This window comes from Thalassophryne amazonica, chromosome 3 (genome assembly GCF_902500255.1).
Source record: "Thalassophryne amazonica chromosome 3, fThaAma1.1, whole genome shotgun sequence".
In the NCBI taxonomy this organism is placed as follows: domain Eukaryota; kingdom Metazoa; phylum Chordata; class Actinopteri; order Batrachoidiformes; family Batrachoididae; genus Thalassophryne; species Thalassophryne amazonica.
Genome location: NC_047105.1, coordinates 44,868,490 through 44,886,824, shown reverse-complemented (window position 1 = coordinate 44,886,824; position 18,335 = coordinate 44,868,490). Strand labels below are relative to the sequence as shown.

Sequence of the window (18,335 nt, the reverse complement as noted above, 5' to 3'; positions counted from 1 at the left end):
AGAGAACGAGAGAAATGCAGACAAACAGAAAATAAGTGTGACAAACACATTTGAGAGAATGACTGAGAGGAAGACAGCACAGTTAGTGAGCCGCACTAACATTGCCAGCAGCGGCGTGTCCTGTGTCTTTCATTTTTTATTTGGATGTTTTCACAGAGTTACTGCATTTGACAAATGCAAGAAGCTCACTGCCTCCAAATTTAGACTGCACAGGAGGCAAAATTTACCTTCACGTGCAAAATATGTTTATCGTGCAGTAAACTTCATCCTGACATTAATAAACAAATATGAAAACATGATACTTTCAGTGTTGTCTGCTGTCAAATTTAAGGACACATTTTTTTCCACCAACAGGAAAAAAGTTGGTGAGTGACTAATTACACTTTGGCTTTGCAGCTGCAAAGTTACCAAATTAGGTCAGCTGTCCCTGTGGAAAGTATTAGTGAATAGGATTAACTTAAATAAAAGAAGACAGCAACCCAGTGAGATAAACAATAGCAGAAATAAATCTAGTGTATGAATAGCAGGAAGTTAATACCCCTTTATTTATAGATTTTTTTTTTAGGTGTTTTTAATATACCCGTGTGTGTGTGTTAAATATCTGATTACAACCCAGTTTTCTTAGAAACAAAGGAAACCACCTCAAAGAAATGGTGTATTTTTGTTTAATTATATATTTTTATGTATTTGCAGTTTTTATAATGTACAGGGTAACCCCCCCCCCCCCCCAAAAAAAAAAAACAACCAAAACCAACCAGAACCCACAAAATTGTAATAAATGTACTATTTAAATTTATATCCAAAAATCCCAAGGCCTTCAAGAATAATTTCACATTCAGCTACTCTCCCTGATAATATATTTACAAATGACACTGATACCAAAACACTAAGTGGCTTATTAATCAATGACATCAGTGACCATTTACAAATTTTTACAGTAATTGATCTAAATTTAAATAGGAAATGTACTGAGAAAATACAATATTGTAAGCATTTGGAATCTGAATAAGCTATCACTGCTTTAAAACATGATTTACTTTTACAGAATTGGAATCCCACTTACACAAAACAGGATGCTAAATTGGCATATTCAGAATTTGAAAACATATTTCTCAATATATGCAACAAAAATTGTCCATTTATACAGTATAGTAATAAGAATAAATATAAAGCTCGTCCATGGATAACTAAAGGTCTTCAAAAGGCTTGCAAGAAAAAAAAGGCTATACAGAGAATTCATTAAAACTAAATCAAGAGAGGCAGAGATTAAATATAAGGACTATAAAAATAAATGAACAACTATCATGCGGAATTATAAAAAAATCATACTTTGGAAAAATACTAAATGACAATAAAAACAACATAAAGGAAACATGGAAAATACTGAATACTATTATAGCAAATAAATCCAAATCAAATAACTATCCAATATATTTTACGTATAAGAACAAAGATGAATATGACAAGAGTCAAGTAGTGGACAGTTTTAATAAATTCTTTGCTAATGTTGGGCCAGCTCTGGCAGCTGAAATTCCACACAGCCCATGGCAAAATCAGCAATTAATTGACAGAAATCCACACACAATGCTTGTTTCTTGGTCCAGTAGATGAAAGGTAAATTATTAAGGTAGTTAGTACATGTAAAAGTAAAAAGTCAAGGGATCATAATGATGTACATATGTCTTTAGTAAAGCAAATCATTACTGAAATTGCAAAACCATTAGCATATCATTTTAATAAATCATTTCAAACTGTAATTGTTCAAAACAGTATGAAAGTGGCAAAAGTGATACCTTTATTTAAATCTGGGATTTTTACAAATTACAGGCCTGTGTCTCTATTGTCACAATTTTGTAAGATTTTGGAAAAGCTCTACAATAGCAAATTGGATAAATTTATATAACAACATAACATGCTGGACGAAAGTCAATCTGCACTGGCTCTGCTCGATGATGACCTTGATTTTATATATATATATATATATATATATATATATATATATATATATATATATATATATATATATATATATATATATATATATATATATAGCAATCATAGCTTTATTTTGCCATGAAATGTGCTCCTATCAAAACATGACCCTGTGGTGTTAAATGGCAGCTGGGATCATTATTGCTGTGTTGCTGCCACCTTATGCACGAGTCCATTATAGCAGCACTAAATCCTCTCGATGAGTCCAGTGTCTTTCAAGTATTTAACCAGCCAACACTTCCCCCTCTCACTTGACCTCATGGCTAAAATACTTCCTATGGAAACTTCTTTCAGGCCTTACAATTGATTTTCTTCAGTTTTTACACGTTAATAGATAAACCATTCAAAAATGACGAGATATAGTTTGTCAAATAAAATATTTTGATGGTAAATTAAAGAAAAGTGTTTGCCTCAGTTTGTATTAATTCAGTAGTTTTCAACCTACTTCATTAGAGAAACAGGGCTCTCAGAAGAGGTTAGTTTTATTAGGATAATTACTTAAATGTGGTATTGTGAGTTTTAAGAATCAATTTTATTTTGTGTGCTTTATTTTACAGCAAAATCAAACAGAAAATCGTGACAGATAATAAAAAAGTATATATATCTTTAAGATATATATACTTTTTTATTTTATGTTCTTACCTTGTCTGGGCTATTAGCTCGCTGAGGCCTTCGGATGCAGGTTGTAGAGTTTGTTTGGATCTTGATTGTCGCAGATGGAAGTTCTGGACACAGTATTCACATTCACACTCACACACATGCTGTCAATGCACCAGAATCAAAGGACATCAGCAGCCACAGCAGCAGCAGTAGCAGTGCCAGCAACCAGGGGGCAGCAGCAGAGCAGAGAGACAGCAGTGAGAGTGGAAATTCAGTTAAGTGTCCATGCAGGGTGGATAGAAAGCAGTGCCATATTTCAGAATGTGCTTTGTCCTTTACTGGCCCCTGTCAGCTACACTGTAGATATCGGTGAGAAAGTCATGAGTGATGGTATTCGGAAATGTTCCAGCTCTTCTGTTGCCATTAAGCATGGAAGTGACTTTGGATGATCTCTAATATTAAAGTAGTGACTTCAAGTGAAGCCAAAGTGATGGTAAGCCATTACAAAATGCAAAAAAAAAAAAAAAAAATGGGCGCCAGATCACACCAGTTTTACTGAAATCCCAAACACGAAAACCTGCAGTAACACAGCAACATACGAGTGCTTCATGGTGTTCAAAGAGGGTGCAGGGGTCTTACCTGTTGTCATTGATATCTGTGGTGTTTCCTGTGGACACACACAGAGGCACATAAGGTGACAGGCAAATATAAATTGAGAGGACATAATTGCAAATACATGGGTGTGTTAATTGTTCATAAGTGTGTCTCTGAAATGCACATCACTCTGATGACTTCTTGTTTTCACTCTACTAACAGTTTCCCAGCATCACCATCACTGCAAAAACTGATATCTAAGAAAGTAAAAAAAGGATTTGTTTAAAGAAAATCTGACTTAATTTTTTCTCTAAATAGAAAAATAATCTCCCAAAATAAGAAAAAAATGTCTTATATTGGGAAAATGTATCTATCTCCCTTTTTCTTATTATGTTTTTCCAGCTAATATCAAGCTGTATTTAACCAGTAACAAGGAAAGGCAATGGATTTCAAATCATTCAAGCAAAGGAACAAGATTGTTTTCCTTATTTTAAGACAGAGGCAAATCTTACAGTAAGAATTGTGTCTAGTTTAAGGCACATTTTGATTATTCAGTGCCTAGACATTTTGCTAGTTTTGAGAATTCTAACCAAGTAAATTTTTCTTAATGCAATGGCAAATTTGTTTTCTTTGCTTAAAACAAGACAATCTGGCTAGATTTCGGATTATTTGTCTTATTTTGAGAGGGACAGTTTTTGCAGTGTCTACGTGTCGGCAGTGGACCAATAGTTGTAGAAACGTGTGTGCGCCAGCCATGAATTTGACGTGGTGCACCACACATTTCCATGGTCATTTCACGTTTGATGCATCTGAATGTTAGCGTGGAGAAGGACATACGCCAGTTTTTTGTATGTTCTCAGCCTATATACATGAGGCCCCTGCTGACCTACATTTGCTAAAGCTTGAACAAATGTTTAAATGTCATTTTCTATAAAAAAAAAAAAAAGACTCCTTTCAGTAGCACAAAAGCAAGTACATGAAAAATGAGACTTAAGCTACTTTTAACTCTTCTTTTTATTACAGCAACCACTCCATCAAGGCCTGTGCTCTGTCCTTGAATAACCCTGACATATATTTGTTGCTGAATTTTCATTTGTTCTTTTATGTGACTCAACATAGCGAAGACCGCACCAGATATATTATTATGTGTCCTTGTGTCAGTAAATCCACCTAATGATTAGTGTGTGTGAGTGTGTGTGTGTGTGTGTGTGTGTGTGTGTGTGTGTGTGGTGCTTTTATTTATTGTTATTCCTGTGAGGCGCTCGCTGGCAGTGTACTTACTTTGTATACGAGGTCTATTAGAAAAGTATCCGACCTTATTATTTTTTTCAAAAACCATATGGATTTGAATCATGTGTGATTACATCAGACATGCTTGAACCCTTGTGGGCATGCGAGAGTTTTTTCACGCCTGTCGGTTACGTCATTCGCCTGTGGGCAGTCTTTGAGTGAGGAGTGGCCCACCCTCTCGTCGATTTTTTCATTGTTTAGGAATGGCTCAGAGACTGCTGCTTTGTTTGATCAAAATTTTTTCAAAACTGTAAGGCACAACTGAGTGGACACCATTCGATAAATTCAGCTGGTTTTCGGTAAAAATTTTAACGGCTTATGAGAGATTTTGGTCTGGTAGTGTCGCCGTAAGGACAGCCCACGGTGCCTGACGGCGATCTGCGCTTCGAGGTGGCAGCGTCTCGCCGTTTCAAGTTGAAAACCTCCACATTTCAGGCTCTGTTGACCCAGTAAGTCGTCAGAGAACAGAGAACTTTCAGAAGAAGTCGGCATGAGGAGTTTATTCGGACATTCCATTGTTAACGGACATTTTGTAATGAAAGAACGTGCGGGCAGAGTCGCATGTCGGGCCGGACCCGACCGCGGGGGGTCGCGACAGGAAAAACACCTCCGTTGGAAACCTTAACGCGCAAGTTGGAACATGCCCAAGCTGTTAAACAATTTCTCAGTTACTCACTTGTTGAAAGCCATCAAAAGCTGCCTGAATTTTACAAATGGTTTTCAACACGGAGGTGTTTTTCCTGTCGCGGCGCACACAGATTCGTCGAGTCGTCACGGAAACGACTTGGCGAATTTGCGCGCACGTCTTTCATTAAAAAATGTCCTTAAACAGTGGAATGTCCGCATAAAGTCCTCATGCCGGCCTCTTCTGAATCTTCTCTGTTCTCTCACGACGTCCTGGGTGAATTAAGCCTTAAATTAGGATGTTTTCAGGTCAAAACAAGCCGACGACGGCGCCTGGAAGCGCTGCGCAATGTCCCGCTCCGTGGGAAGTCCTTACAGCAACAGAAACACCCCATAATCTCTCATCAGCCGTTAAACTTTTCACCGAAAACCAGCTTAATTTCTCGAATAGTGTCCACTCGGATATTCCTCACAGGTCCAGAAAAAACTTTGATAAAGCAACGCGCGCCGTCTCGAGCAGCATGTGAAACAAAGGAATTCAGCCGAGAGGGTGGGACCACATCTCACTCAAGGCCTGCCCACAGGGAAATGACGTCACCGACACGCGTGAAAAAACTCACGTATGTGCACGAGGGTTCAAGCATGATTGGTGTAATCGCACGTCATTCAAATCCATATAGTTAAAAAAAAAATAAAAATGTCGGTTTCTTATCTAATAGACCTCGTACTCTTTGCTTCTATTTGGTGAATTGGTTATTACTAAGGGAGCTCATGCTTAAATGGATTACAGGAGTGCTCAATTTAAAACCTGATGTTGAGAAATTTTATCCACATGGTTGTGTCAAACTGACTGAGAAAAAAATAATGTGTTCATATGTGAAAAGTCTGGAATTAAGGATGTGGATTACAGCTCTTTTAGGGGTATTTGGGTTTGACATACTATCTCCAAAAGCTCTCATTAAAATCTCAGACGGGGAGCAGGGATCTCACAGACTTTTCCATCAAGTTTGAACCACATTTTGTTACTTGAAATTCACAATATAGATGGACATGTGAGCACATTCAGTACATCATTACAACTACTATGAATAAAGTTTCGGTCATGGTCTGCCCTGGCCCTTTGCCCTTTTTTAACCTTGTATGTAGTTTGTCTGCTTTTCCCCCAGGTGGCGCGCTGCAGAGCCAAAGAACACCTGTTCATCTCCTCACACCTGAAGCTTATGAGCGGCTCATCAGGAGCGGGCTACTTAAACTTCGGATGTAAGCTCAGTATTTGCTGGATTCTTGGTTTTCCATGCCATGAAGCCAGATTCTTGCATCGCATTCTGCATGAGATGCCATTACCTTGACCTTGTTGGCACACATTTATGCATGGGTAGGGATGGGTATTGGGAACCGGTTCTTTTTGGGTATCGTTAAGACATTTTTACATTATAGCCTTTTTGCTTAATGATTCCCTTATCAGTCCTTCAGAGCAGCTGTTGTTTTGAGGGTGGTTGTTGGGAAAATTACAGACCCTGCAGTGGGTCTGTAATCAACTGTTTCTGCAGCGCAACTTTGCTTTGAACCTTGAACCAATAAAGTAGTGCTTCGATCTGCTGCTTCGTTGGTTCATTGTTTCGCTTCTTAACCCCTCTCAAAGCATTAAAATATGTCAATCATGAGTCACTTTTGTGCAGATTAAAGTGACTAACTGGGACTTAGGGATGGGACGATATGCTTTTCCCCCGATTCAATTCTCTCACGATTTTTTTAGGTGCTGATTCGATTTAAACTGCGATTTTTACAAATTGCAGATTTTTGCGATTGTTAGTTTAGCTTTCTTAATACCAGTGAAAAAGTTTCATAATGATGTCTACAGTCTATATCAGGAGGCATATTTCCCCCCAAAACACACATCACATGTGAATCTGTTTTTAATATTTATTTAGCAGCTTATTTAACTGTTCTGCTCAGTCAGTACTGTAAAAAAAAAAATTTCATAAACAGAGCACCTGAAAACTCAAATGTGAGCCTTTAGTTTCAGAGAAATACTTTCTGGAAGGTATCACGTACCTCAGCTCCAGTGTGTGTTGCATGTTCCTGAAACCCATATTTTTACAACACAATAAGGCCGCAGGCCTTTGCAAATAAAGTCCGTGATTGATTTTGTGAAGCGTTTCACTTTGTCAAACTGCTGGGTAGATTGGAAAATGCTGCTTTCAGTATCTGTTGGCTTGCTGCTGCAGCACGTTTGACTGGAAGCTCTGCATTTACTTCAGGATGGTGCCTTGCTAGGTGGACAGTGAGGTTTGTCGTATTTCCGCAGTACACAATGTGTGCATTACAGATTTTACAAATAGCTTTCAACATGTCAGTTCTGCTTTTCCCTTCAAAGCAAAAAATCCAAAATGTGATGGTGGGGGTTTTATCCCCGCGCCACGTAGCGAGTAGGGCTGCCACAAACAACTATTTCCATAGTCAACTAGTCGATGATTATTTTTGTGATTAGTCAACTAGTCGGATCATATGTAATTTCTTAAATTTAGGGACTGCAGCATTTTCCGAGAAACATCAGGGGATGAAAATGAACATTTCAAAATCAGTGACTATTTCTTAGACTTCATTTACATCAATCATTCAGAAATACAAACAGTGTCGCACTTTATAGTAAATCTGTGTCAGGTAGGCAGTTCTCAAAAACTAAATGTCCATGCTGGAAGGAGACAAGTGAGGGAAGCCACCAAGACACAACTCCTGAAGAACTTTTGGCTTCTGTGAGTGGAGAAACTGGGAATAGTGGAACATTTTTATTTTTATCTTCATTTTACATATAGTCCCAACTTCTTCTGATTTGTGGTTGTTTCTGTTGCATTTCTGAAATTACAGAACTGCTATAAAGAAAGTTGAACATTTTATTGTGTTTTAAAACTTTGTAGAACAAATGCAAACACCAAACTCTTATAAAGAAGGAAAAAATACACAGTGCAGGAAAACTTTGATAAAAACTGAACAGAACAATTCAGGCTGATTTGACTCCCCATATTTTTTGTATAAACAAATCAGAATAAAATAAGAGGTAAGTCACTTTGAAAGGAATAAAACATATAGCTGCAGCTTAATAACTGTGAAAAATAACAAAAATCAGCAGTTTGTATTTTTATTCTGACTCCAGTTCATTTTAGTGTGATGAAGTCATCCTTTTTTTCCCTCATCAGTCATGTTTTATGCTTGAACACTACATTAAGCTCAAGACTGAACAAATACATACCTTTAGAAAATAACAACTGTAAAGTTCAGAGTTTTCACCTGCTTTTTGTTATCTGTGCCTCTGAACATCACTGCATAGCTTCTCCACAGCAGGGTTTTTTTTAACTTGTGTATGCGTAATTTTTGCTCAGTTCATTTATATATTCTTATTCTTATTTTTTAAGGATTTTTTAAAGGATATTTGACTGTTTATTTCATCTCATGATCTTATGAATTCAGTATACGATGCGCACACATGGTGTGAACAGGTCGTGCCGTTGGACCCGCACCAGTAAAGAAACTGCAGAGAAGTAAAGGCAGCTCCACAGATTGGTTTAGTTTTTTTAACATGTTCACTTGGGTTAAAATCCTCTCTCTGCTCCCCGCTCGCTGTCTCATGTGCATTGATGGTTCTCAGCAGAATGTAACGTCTCGTGCCTCTGGAATCTCCCCTCCTCACCCCCTCCCTCCCTCGCAGCCTGCAGCCAGTTGACTCCGCATGCACACACACACACACACACACACACACACACACACACACACACACACACACACACACACACACACACACACACACACACACACACACACACACACACAGACAGCTCCTTCGGTAAACTGCGCATTTTAGACGGCTTTGAACAAGACGGCCACTGTTTTAATCGGCCGTGTTTTTCAAAATTTGAATGTCCAAATCATGGCAGGACGGCTCGCTGCCTAAAACTATGAATTGAGAGAAAAAGAAAGACTTAAAATAAAATAAACGACTCGTCAACTACTAAATTAGTTGTTGATGGTTTCAATAGTCAACTAGTCGTGACTTAGTCGACTAGTCGTGGCAGCCCTAGTAGCTAGTTGCCACCATTCTCCGCTTTCAATTTAAGTTTTTTTGTTTCCACACGGATGGATGTGACGTCCCATTGCCAGGTAGAGTCGAAGAAAAGCATTTCACCCTCTACTGGAGAGAAACGGTAACTTTTACAACCCCGGCTGATAAACGTAGTCTAAAATGAAGCATTCATATTAAGAAAAATATCTATATTTTTGTTAAAAAATCAATTTAAAAATCGTAAAACAAAAAATTGTGATACTTATGTGAATCAATTTTTTTCTCCCACCCCTACTGGGACTCCTGTCTTGTTACAAGAAAGAAACGAGAATCCTCCTCCGTTCCATTGCTCCAAACACTCCGCCGCTCTCTGCTGAGTTGAGTCCGCTCAGAATTTATAACTTCAAAGCGAATCACCATTTAAATCAAATGACACCTCTTTCCAAATGTTGTAATACAAACAATAAACTGCAATCAATCAAAATGTTTTTGTTTTCCTCCCAAAATGAGACATCCTGGCTGATGTGCAGCAGCCCAAGAGTGTAAGGCTGCAGACCTGCAGACTCCAGCAGCCAGCTGAGCTCAGCGCAGATGTATGAAGAGACAATCATGACAATAATGTCTGTAAGGAAATGCTTTAGACAAAAACTACAGATTTTGTTTATTTCTATCTATGTCCAGAGATCAAGGATCCACCATGTAGAGTTTATTACACTCAACAAAAATATAAACGCAACACTTTTGGTTTTGCTCCCATTTTGTATGAGATGAACTCAAAGATCTAAAACCTTTTCCACATACACAGTATCACCATTTCCCTCAAATATTGTTCACAAACCAGTCTAAATCTGTGATAGTAAGCACTTCTCCTTTGCTGAGATAATCCATCCCACCTCACAGGTGTGCCATATCAAGATGATGATTAGACACCATGATTAGTGCACAGGTGTGCCTTAGACTGTCCACAATAAAAGGCCACTCTGAAAGGTGCAGTTTTGTTTTATTGGGGGGGATACCAGTCAGTATCTGGTGTGACCACCATTTGCCTCATGCAGTGCAACACATCTCCTTCGCATAGAGTTGATCAGGTTGTCAATTGTGGCCTGTGGAATGTTGGTCCACTCCTCTTCAATGGCTGTGCGAAGTTGCTGGATATTGGCAGGAACTGGTACACGCTGTCGTATACGCCGGTCCAGAGCATCCCAAACATGCTCAATGGGTGACATGTCCGGTGAGTATGCCGGCCATGCAAGAACTGGGACATTTTCAGCTTCCAAGAATTGTGTACAGATCCTTGCAACATGGGACCATGCATTATCCTGCTGCAACATGAGGTGATGTTCTTGGATGTATGGCACAACAATGGGCCTCAGGATCTCGTCACGGTATCTCTGTGCATTCAAAATGCCATCAATAAAATGCATCTGTGTTCTTCGTCCATAACAGACGCCTGCCCATACCATAACCCCACCGCCACCATGGGCCACTCGATCCACAACATTGACATCAGAAAACCACTCACCCACACGATGCCACACATGCTGTCTGCCATCTGCCCTGAACAGTGTGAACCGGGATTCGTCCGTGAAGAGAACACCTCTCCAATGTGCCAAACGCCAGTGAATGTAAGCATTTGCCCACTCAAGTCGGTTACAACGACGAACTGGAGTCAGGTCGAGACCCCGATGAGGACGACGAGCATGCAGATGAGCTTCCCTGAGACGGTTTCTGACAGTTTGTGCAGAAATTTTTTGTTTATGCAAACCGATTGTTTCAGCAGCTGTCCGAGTGGCTGGTCTCAGACGATCTTGGAGGTGAACATGCTGGATGTGGAGGTCCTGGGCTGGTGTGGTTACACGTGGTCTGCGGTTGTGAGGCTGGTTGGATGTACTGCCAAATTCTCTGAAACGCCTTTGGAGACGACTTATGGTAGAGAAATGAACATTCAATACACGAGCAACAGCTCTGGTTGACATTCCTGCTGTCAGCATGCCAATTGCACGCCCCCTCAAATCTTGCGACATCTGTGGCATTGTGCTGTGTGATAAAACTGCACCTTTCAGAGTGGCCTTTTATTGTGGGCAGTCTAAGGCACACCTGTGCACTAATCATGGTGTCTAATCCGCATCTTGATATGGCACACCTGTGAGGTGGGATGGATTATCTCAGCAAAGGAGAAGTGCTCACTATCACAGATTTAGACTGGTTTGTGAACAATATTTGAGGGAAATGGTGATATTGTGTATGTGGAAAAAGTTTTAGATCTTTGAGTTCATCTCATACAAAATGGGAGCAAAACCAAAAGTGTTGCGTTTATATTTTTGTTGAGTGTATATCTAGAGATCAAGGATCCAGAGACCAATTTCATATTTATTTACTTTAAGACTCAATAAAATGTTGTTGACATAGAAAACCTGTAAAGCCTACTTGTAGCACACAGAAAATTCACAGAAGGTATCGATAAGGGAATCGATAAGGAAGCGGATCGATAAGCGGAATCGATATCGATAAAATCTTATCAATACCCATCCCTAGGCATGGGTTTGGTCCAAACCTCCAGCCCTCCCATACTTGGTCCCTTTAAAGTGTGGGTTTTCAATTCACAGTGGCATTTAAAGATGACACATTTTTTAAATGCAGTCCAAAAATAGACGCTCCAGTACAGTCCTGCGGGTGTGCGCCACACGCTAGGCTGCTGTCCACCTGTAATGCACCAGACCAGCTCCATTCACGGCTCCCTGGCTTATTTCTTCTGCGGCTTTAAACACAGTCATTTATTTTCACACGGTGATCCCCATTTTAACTTTGTGTTCGTCTGTTTATGTCTGCAAAATCGCTCTTCTGTGCGCGTGCTGTCGTTCTGCATTCCTGGACAGCCGCCTCTGTGCTCCTCGCTGCCTTCCTTTCCATCTGCAGCTCGCTGGCTTGATTTCTTCTGCGGCTTTAAACACATCGCAAAATCGCTCTTTTCTGCACGCGCTGCAGTTCTGCATACACAATGAGGTGGCCGCTTTAATTATATACACCTGCTGCCGCAACTCATGTGGATCACTTCCAAAAACAAAAGAAATTCTTTATTTCTTCCGCAGCTTACAAGTCACTGTGATACAGCTTTTAACTTTGTGTTATGTCTTCAAAATCGGTCTTTTGGTCTCATCCTCCATTATTTGGTGGGACCAGGGCTTTAGTCACCCTAAGTAACTGTTCATTTTTATATAGCAGCTTAAAGGCTGAGTGGATCCTTGTCATATGATTGGTGCTTTGTATGTCATATGACATGGATTATTCGTCCCATTGTTGCATTTAGAGTGCAGTTTGGTTCCATTTAGAGTGCAGTTTGGTTCCATATGTTTGTAGAGTTTGGAATTGCACACTTCTGGGGTGGCGATCCCAAATGGAAAAAGAAGAGTACGCTTCCACCAGAGCGTCCCGCGAGTGTGCACGTGCGCGCTCACACAAGCAGGACACCGCTTAGCGTTAAAACAAACATGGCGGAGTTTGTGTTGCTGACAGACAGTGATTTGAGAGAGCTAATTGACGGTGCTAGTTCTTCTAACACACACACAAAAATCTACTCCGCTGTAAGCCGTCTGGAGGCATGAAGAGCTGTTTGGATGAAAAGTTGAAAAGCTGATGTGATTTTTTTGGTGGACAGAGGAACTACACAAAGTCTTTTTTTTTTTTTTTTTTTTTTTTTTGGAAGTACAAAGTCAGTGCACATCATCACCGGACTACACAATTTGAGCTCCTATTGAAAGTTTGTGTTGGACTTTAGCAGCAGTGGAACACCAAAATGTAAGTCCCTTTTCTGTTGTTTATACATGAATAAAATATCAAATGACAAGGATCTATTTTAGCAGTTATATAAAACAAATAATGAATGTTTTTGCATTCTTTCAATGGAACAAATATTTAATTCTGTGAAATATTCGTACCATTGAACTCATAAACATTCATTATTTGTATAATATTCATACAAAAATACTCTGTAGAAGTAAAAACAAAACAAATTTTGTTGCCTTAAGCATTCAGGATTGTTGTTCACAGCGACCATCCCTGCTTTAATATACATGATCAAAGACCACACAATGTCCCAGCAGACTGATATATTAGCTCTAACACTGTCTCTGACTTTTATTGATATTCCTGGACAGCCTGAGAGGTGCAGCATTGTTAGAAAACTGCCATCATTTGGTCTGAGGTTAGACAGACATTCAGCCTGTCGGCTAGGCTACGTAGCTGTCTGGTTTAGTAATGACACTGCAAGTGTTATCTGTCTCTGCTGTTGCTGGGAGTAAACACTCAGACACACAAAGGCGGGGGGGCGGGAATCACAGTTTGCACCATTAAAATAACAAATCATATTTTTCAGATTCCGCCTAAATTATGGTGACACTTCAGACTTAGTACGACTCCATATGCAGCAATGCCAACACATTAAACGAACGACTACTGTAAGTGTCCATTACACCAAGACGAAAGGCAAATGGCCAGCAGAATTACTGCTGCACCAGCAGGGTAATCTATACAGTGGATTAAGAGCCAGCACTTTGTATATGAAAGGTTGATGCAACTAATTAATGAAAGAAAAAAAACAATTACACAAAGAGAAACTACCCATGATGACTATGATATTTCTCATATTAAATAAAAAAAGTGATGAGCACTCACCGTTTTCTGAATCCAGCATCTCTGCAGTGTTGTCTGCTTGGTTCATTGCTTCAGCTGGCAGCCTGCAAACAGCAGATGTTCACATACATACATTTGTAAACACAATGATGCGTAAAATACTGTTTATGCCTCTTACAAATTGAATAAGATGAATAATGTGGACTCTGGAGTAAATACGGTAATAAAAAAGGCATGAACACCTCATCTCATCTTCAACCGCTTTTCCGGGTTTGGGTCGCGGGGGGCAACAGCTCCAGCAGGGGACCCCAGACTTCCCTTTCCTGTGCCACATTAACCACCTCTGACTGGGGGATCCTGAGGCGCTCCCAGGCCAGTGTGGAGATGTAATCTCTCCACCTAGTCTTGGGTCTTCCCCGGGGTCTCCTCCCAGATGGACGTGCCTGGAACACCTCCCTTGGGAGGCGCCCTGGAGGCATCCTTACCAGATGCCCGAAACATCTCAGCTGGCTCCTTTCAATGTGAAGGAGCAGCGACTCTACTCTGAGCCTCCCACGGATGACCGACTTTCACTTTGGGCAAGGCCATATTCCCTACCTGGAGTAGGCGATCCATCGGTTTCCTGCTGAGAACCATGGCCTCAGATTTAGAGGTGCTGAACCTCATCCCAGCCGCTTCACACTCGGCTGCGAACCACTCCAGTGAGTCTTGGAGGTCACCGGCCGATGAAGCCAACAGGACCACATCATCTGCAAAAAGCAGTGATGAGACCCTGAGCCCACCAAGCCGGAAACCCTACTACCCTGACTATGTCTCGATATCCTGTCCATGAATATCACAAAGACACAGCACTGGCAGAGGCCAACCTCCACCAGAAACGAGTCCGACTTACTGCTGAACACAGCTAGTAGGGAGTACAGAGATTGGATGGCCCTGAGAAGGCCCACCTCCCACAGTATCTCCCGGGGTACCTGATCATACGCCTTCTCCAAGTCCACAAAACACATGTAGACTGGGTGGGCATACTCCCAGGCACCCTCCAGGATCCTTGTGAGAGTAAAGAGCTGGTCGGTTGTTCCACGACCAGGACGGAACCCGCATTGTTCCTCTTCAATCAGAGGTTCAACTATTGGCCGAGCCCTCCTTTCTAGCACCCTGGAGTAGACTTTACCAGGGAGGCTGAGTAGTGTGATGCCACCTAAGACCTTCAGGCCACAGCTCCCTGCTGTAGCTTCAGCAATGGAAGCTTTGAACATTGCCTATTCTGGTTCAATGTCCCCAACCTCCACAGGGATGCTACAGAAGCTCTGCCAGAGGCGTGAGTTGAAGATCTGTCGAACAGTGGGTTCCTCCAGACGTTCCCAGTTCACCTGCACTATCCGTTTGGGCTTACCAGGTCTGTCCAAAGTCCTCCCCCACCCTCTGATTCAACTCAACACCAGATGGTGATCAGTTGACAGCGCTGCCCCTCTCTTCACCCGAGTGTCCAGAACATGTGGCCTCAAATCAGATGATATGATCACAAAATCGATCATCGATCTTCGGCCTAGGGTGCTCTGGTACCATGTACACTTATGAGCATCCTTATGTTCAAACATGGTGTTCGTTATGGACAGTCTGTGACTAGCACAGAAGTCCAATAACAAACGACCATTCGGGTTTAGATCAGGGAGGCCGTTCCTCCCAATCACACCTCTCCAGGTGTTGCTGTCATTGCCCACGTGTGCGTTGAAGTCCCCAGCAGAACAATGGAGTCCCCCACCAGAGCCCCATACAGGACTTCATTCAGGGACTCCAAGAAGGCCGAATACTCCGAAACGTTGTTCGGTGCATACACACAAACAACAGTCAGAGTTTTCACCCCCCCGCCACCCGAAGACGCAGGGAGGCGACCCTCTCATCTACTGGAGTAAACTCCAAGGTAGCGGGCCGGGTCACATTTCCTCTGCCTCGTTCTTTCATGGTGTCTTGTGAACTGTTCTTAGTCTGGCCTCTTGCCTGAGACCAATTGGCCATGGGAGACCCTACCAGTAGCACAAGGCTCCAGACAACACAGCTCTCAGGTTCATAGCAGCACACAAACCTCTTAACCACAATAAGGTGATGGTTCCCAGAGAGGAAAGGCATGAACAGTAAACTGTTAAGTTGCAGTGTTGTATTTACATGCTGGTGGGTTCACTCACACATTGTTCTGGCCATCGCTGTCATACATGTCACTGTTCTGCAAGTCGAGGTGCTTGGTGGGGTTGTTTTGGTTGTAGGTGGCCTCGGGTAACCTGGTCTCACTCTGCATTTTCACAGGAGCAGCGGCGGTGGCAGCAGCAGCTGTCTTGTTGCTGTTGTTGAAAATGGCATTGCAGAAGGCAACGGGGTGTTTGCTGTAGCCTCGGATGAAAAATGGGTTGGTGGGAGAGCAAGCTGGGTAGTGGCCTGGACGCACAGGTTTCGCTGTTAGTGAGAAAAGGGAGAAAAAGGAAGGAGGAAGGAAGAAGAAGTGCTTCAATCCAGGCTGGAAATAAAGAATACATAATTCCAGATTAATGTGATGATGTGACGTTTTGTTGAATAGATTCATCTTTTTGATCAGAAGAGAAAATATGCTCATAACAAATTCCCAGACCTCAAACGTGTCAATGGATAGTTTATCTATACAGTAGTGTTCAGAATAATAGTAGTGCTATGTGACTAAAACGATTAATCCAGGTTTTGAGTATATTTCTTATTGTTACATGGGAAATAAGGTACCAGTAGATTCAGTAGATTCTCACAAATCCAACAAGACCAAGCATTCATGATATGCACACTCTTAAGGCTCTGAAATTGGTCTATTAGTAAAAAAAAAAAGTAGAAAAGGGGGTGTTCACAATAATAGTAGTGTGGCATTCAGTCAGTGAGTTTGTCAATTTTGTGGAACAAACAGGTGTGAATCAGGTGTCCCCTATTTATTTCCCCTATTTATTTGCAAGAATCCCCCGCAAAGTCCCTCTGTTAAATAAAAGACGTGCAGAAGAGGTTACAATTTGCCAAAGAACACATCAACTGGCCTAAAGAGAAATGGAGGAATATTTTGTGGACTGATGAGAGTAAAATTGTTCTTTTTGGGTCCAAGGGCTGCAGACAATTTGTGAGACAACCCCCAAACTCTGAATTCAAGCCACAGTTCACAGTGAAGACAGTGAAGCATGGTGGTGCAAGCATCATGATATGGGCATGTTTCTCCTACTATGGTGTTGGGCCTATATATCGCATACCAGGTATCATGGATCAGTTTGGATATGTCAAAATACTTGAAGAGGTCATGTTGCCTTATGCTGAAGAGGACATGCCCTTGAAATGGGTGTTTCAACAAGACAATGACCCCAAGCACACTAGTAAACAAGCAAAATTTTGGTTCCAAACCAACAAAATTAATGTTTTGGAGTGGCCTGCCCAATCCCCAGACCTAAATCCAGTTGAGAACTTGTGGGGTGACATCAAAAAAGCTGTTTCTGAAGCAAAACCAAGAAATGTGAATGAATTGTGGAATGTTGTTAAAGAATCTTGGAGTGGAATTACAGCTGAAAGGTGCCACAAGTTGGTTGACTCCATGCCTCGCAGATGTGAAGAAATCATGGAAAACTGTGGTTATACAAACTAAATACTAGTTTAGTGATTCACAGGATTGCTAAAAAAGCAGTTTGAACATAACAGTTTTGAGTTTGTAGCGTCAACAGCAGATGCAACTATTATTGTGAACACCCCCTTTTCTACTTTTTTTTACTAATAGACCAATTTCATAGCCTTAAGAGTGTGTATATCATGAATGCTTGGTCTCGTTGGATTTGTGAGAATCTACTGAATCTACTGGTACCTTGTTTCCCATGTAACAATAAGAAATATACTGAAAACCTGGATTAATCTTTTTAGTCACATAGCACTACTATTATTCTGAACACTACTGTATATTAAAAGCCAAGTGGCCTCTGGCCTCTTCGATCACAGATCACAGAGAAAATGGGCGGAGCTGACATTTTAATGGGGCTCTGATTATCATGAGAATTGTGCACAAAAAGAAAGAAGCATGAAACTTTCAGGGTTTGCTCTTGATGACATAAGCTTTGATTTAAGATGTGGAGGCGTTCGCAGTTTGACCCCTGGGGTCAGCTAGAGGTCATTGACCTGTAGGATATGAAATTTCTATGTATTAAATTAGAAATTGATGTGTCTTAGGATCTAAATGTGATGGAAATGAACACTAAATGTATATGTATATTTCCATGTTTCTGGGCATGAAAAATTCATTTCTGATATGTCCAATACCCCCAGAAGTCAATAGCAGTCACTCTCAGGGGTCAAAATTCAAGGTCGTTTGAAAAGATCCCACATTTTGGTCAATCTAAATATAAAATGTATAGCTCCTTTGTGTTTTACCAAACAATTACATGTAAATATGAACCAGGCAAACGAACAGACCTATGAACATGGATACAACAAAAATGTACAAAAATATAGGTGTAACCTCAACACGTCAGAAACAAAAGATGAACTCATAAGAAGGGTTTACAACTTG

The 18,335-nt window shown here is 40.9% G+C and overlaps 1 protein-coding gene across 1 annotated transcript in view; it reads right to left on the bottom strand.

Moving 5' to 3' along the window:
* kif5ab (kinesin family member 5A, b) overlaps nucleotides 1–18,335 on the bottom strand; it is a 321,264-nt gene that overhangs the window by 122 nt on the left and 302,807 nt on the right. Inside the window, 4 exon segments of the mRNA XM_034166139.1 lie at nucleotides 2,635–2,753; nucleotides 3,232–3,259; nucleotides 13,829–13,890; nucleotides 15,970–16,234. Of these exon segments, the coding sequence (XP_034022030.1) occupies nucleotides 2,648–2,753; nucleotides 3,232–3,259; nucleotides 13,829–13,890; nucleotides 15,970–16,234 (461 nt within the window). The 3' untranslated portion in view covers nucleotides 2,635–2,647.